At 62.0% G+C, this 1,567-nt stretch overlaps 1 protein-coding gene across 1 annotated transcript in view; it reads left to right on the top strand.

Moving 5' to 3' along the window:
• Nucleotides 1–288: 288 nt before the first annotated feature.
• ADRBK2 (adrenergic, beta, receptor kinase 2) overlaps nucleotides 289–1,567 on the top strand; it is a 78,664-nt gene continuing 77,385 nt past the window's right edge. The window contains exons 1-2 of the mRNA XM_009996858.1: nucleotides 289–342; nucleotides 1,217–1,335. Of these exons, the coding sequence (XP_009995160.1) occupies nucleotides 289–342; nucleotides 1,217–1,335 (173 nt within the window). The remainder of the gene's footprint in view (nucleotides 343–1,216; nucleotides 1,336–1,567) is intronic.

The raw sequence follows: 1,567 nt of genomic DNA on the forward strand, positions 1-1,567 counted from the left end.
CCCTGGGTCCCCTCACTCTGGGCTGGAGAACTTTTGCAGGTCCCTACAGGGGTGATGCTGCACTGGGTCCATCTCCTGGGCTCCTCCATGAGCCTGGGGAGGTTTTTCCCACGACTGACTGGTGCTGAGCAGCCCTGAGTGGGTCTGTCCTCTAGCCCAAGCCCCAGCTGTGGGGAACAGCCATGGGGAATGGCCATGGGGCTATCAGCACAGTGTTGGGTGCATCCTCAGTGCCAGTTTTTAACCTTCCAAGTTTCCCTCCCAAGGCAGTGGACACCCCAGCTTATGATGGCTTCCGAGCACCAAATGCCAGCCTCCAAACAGCAGCAAGCCAGCTCCAAGGTCAGTGTGTGGCTTCTCAGCTCTGCAGTGGGGCTGGGGCACCCTCAGCCTTGTTGAGCACCCAAACCATCCCCTGGGACACCTCTGGGAAGCAGCTGAGCTGCCACGATGTATCCCTTAGCATTCCCGGCTAGTGCCCAGTGTCACTGGCTGTGGTGCTGTGCCCTGTGCAGGGGGATGAGGGGACAGGGAGAGGGGTGAGAGATACGTGGGATTTTGCTGACATCCCATGGCCCCAGGGCAGATGGAGAAGGTGGGAAAGGATCAACTCCTAATCTCCCATGGGCCACCTCTGCAGACACAGCAGATCTGTCCCCTCTGACCCGTGAAATTTGTGCTGAGTTGGCAGTGCTGGGCCCGGGGGCTGCCCTGGTGCCTCCTCCTCACTGTGTCCCACAGTGGCTGCGATGCTCCAGCCAGAGCTGGGCTGCTCAGCCTGGTGCGAGCACCAGCATTCCTCTGGGAGCACCAGCATTCCTCTGGGAGCACCAGTATTCCTCTGGGAGCACCAGCATTCCTCTGGGAGCACCAGCATCCCTCTGGGAGCACCAGCATCCCTCTGGGAGCACCAGTATTCCTCTGGGAGCACCAGCATCCCTCTGGGAGCACCAGCATCCCTCTGGGAGCAGCTGCCAGGCACTGGCCACAGGGACTTGCAGGCATCCAGGAGCACGAGCTGTGAGCTCCAAGGGATGGAAATGCTGGTTCATTCTCACAGGCTGGTTAAAAGCCACTGATATGCAGGTTTGGGGGTCCAGGCTGTAGCAAACGCGGGGCTGTGCTGAGCCAGCAACACCATGTGCCCCTCCTGGTGGTGCCAGGGTGGTGTTCCTCCCTCTGAGACCCACCCCCCTCCCCCCCTGCTCTCTTCCAGATTGCCATCTTCGAGCAGGAAAACTTCCAAGGTCGGTGCCATGAGCTCAGCGGGGCCTGCCCCAACCTGAAGGAAGCCGGTGTGGACAAAGTGGGCTCCATCCTCGTGCACTCCGGACCGTACGTGCCGGGGGGGGGCACGGGCGGTGTGCAGGGGGGAGGCAGGAGTTGGGATGCAGAGGGGTCTCCCCGCTGCCAGCACCTGCACGTTTGAAGTGGCTCTGCCCGGTGCCAGTGGGCGAGCAGGGGGGTGACAGGGTCTCCTGGGGGTGCTGGTGTTCCCCAGCCCTGCTGGGTGGAAGGGATTGAGGTGGGTTGCAGGGTTACCCCCGGCCCGGTTTCCTGCCTGCCT

The sequence above is a fragment of the Chaetura pelagica genome, unplaced genomic scaffold (assembly GCF_000747805.2).
Source record: "Chaetura pelagica isolate M959 unplaced genomic scaffold, ChaPel_1.0 scaffold294, whole genome shotgun sequence".
NCBI classification, from domain to species: Eukaryota; Metazoa; Chordata; class Aves; order Apodiformes; family Apodidae; genus Chaetura; species Chaetura pelagica.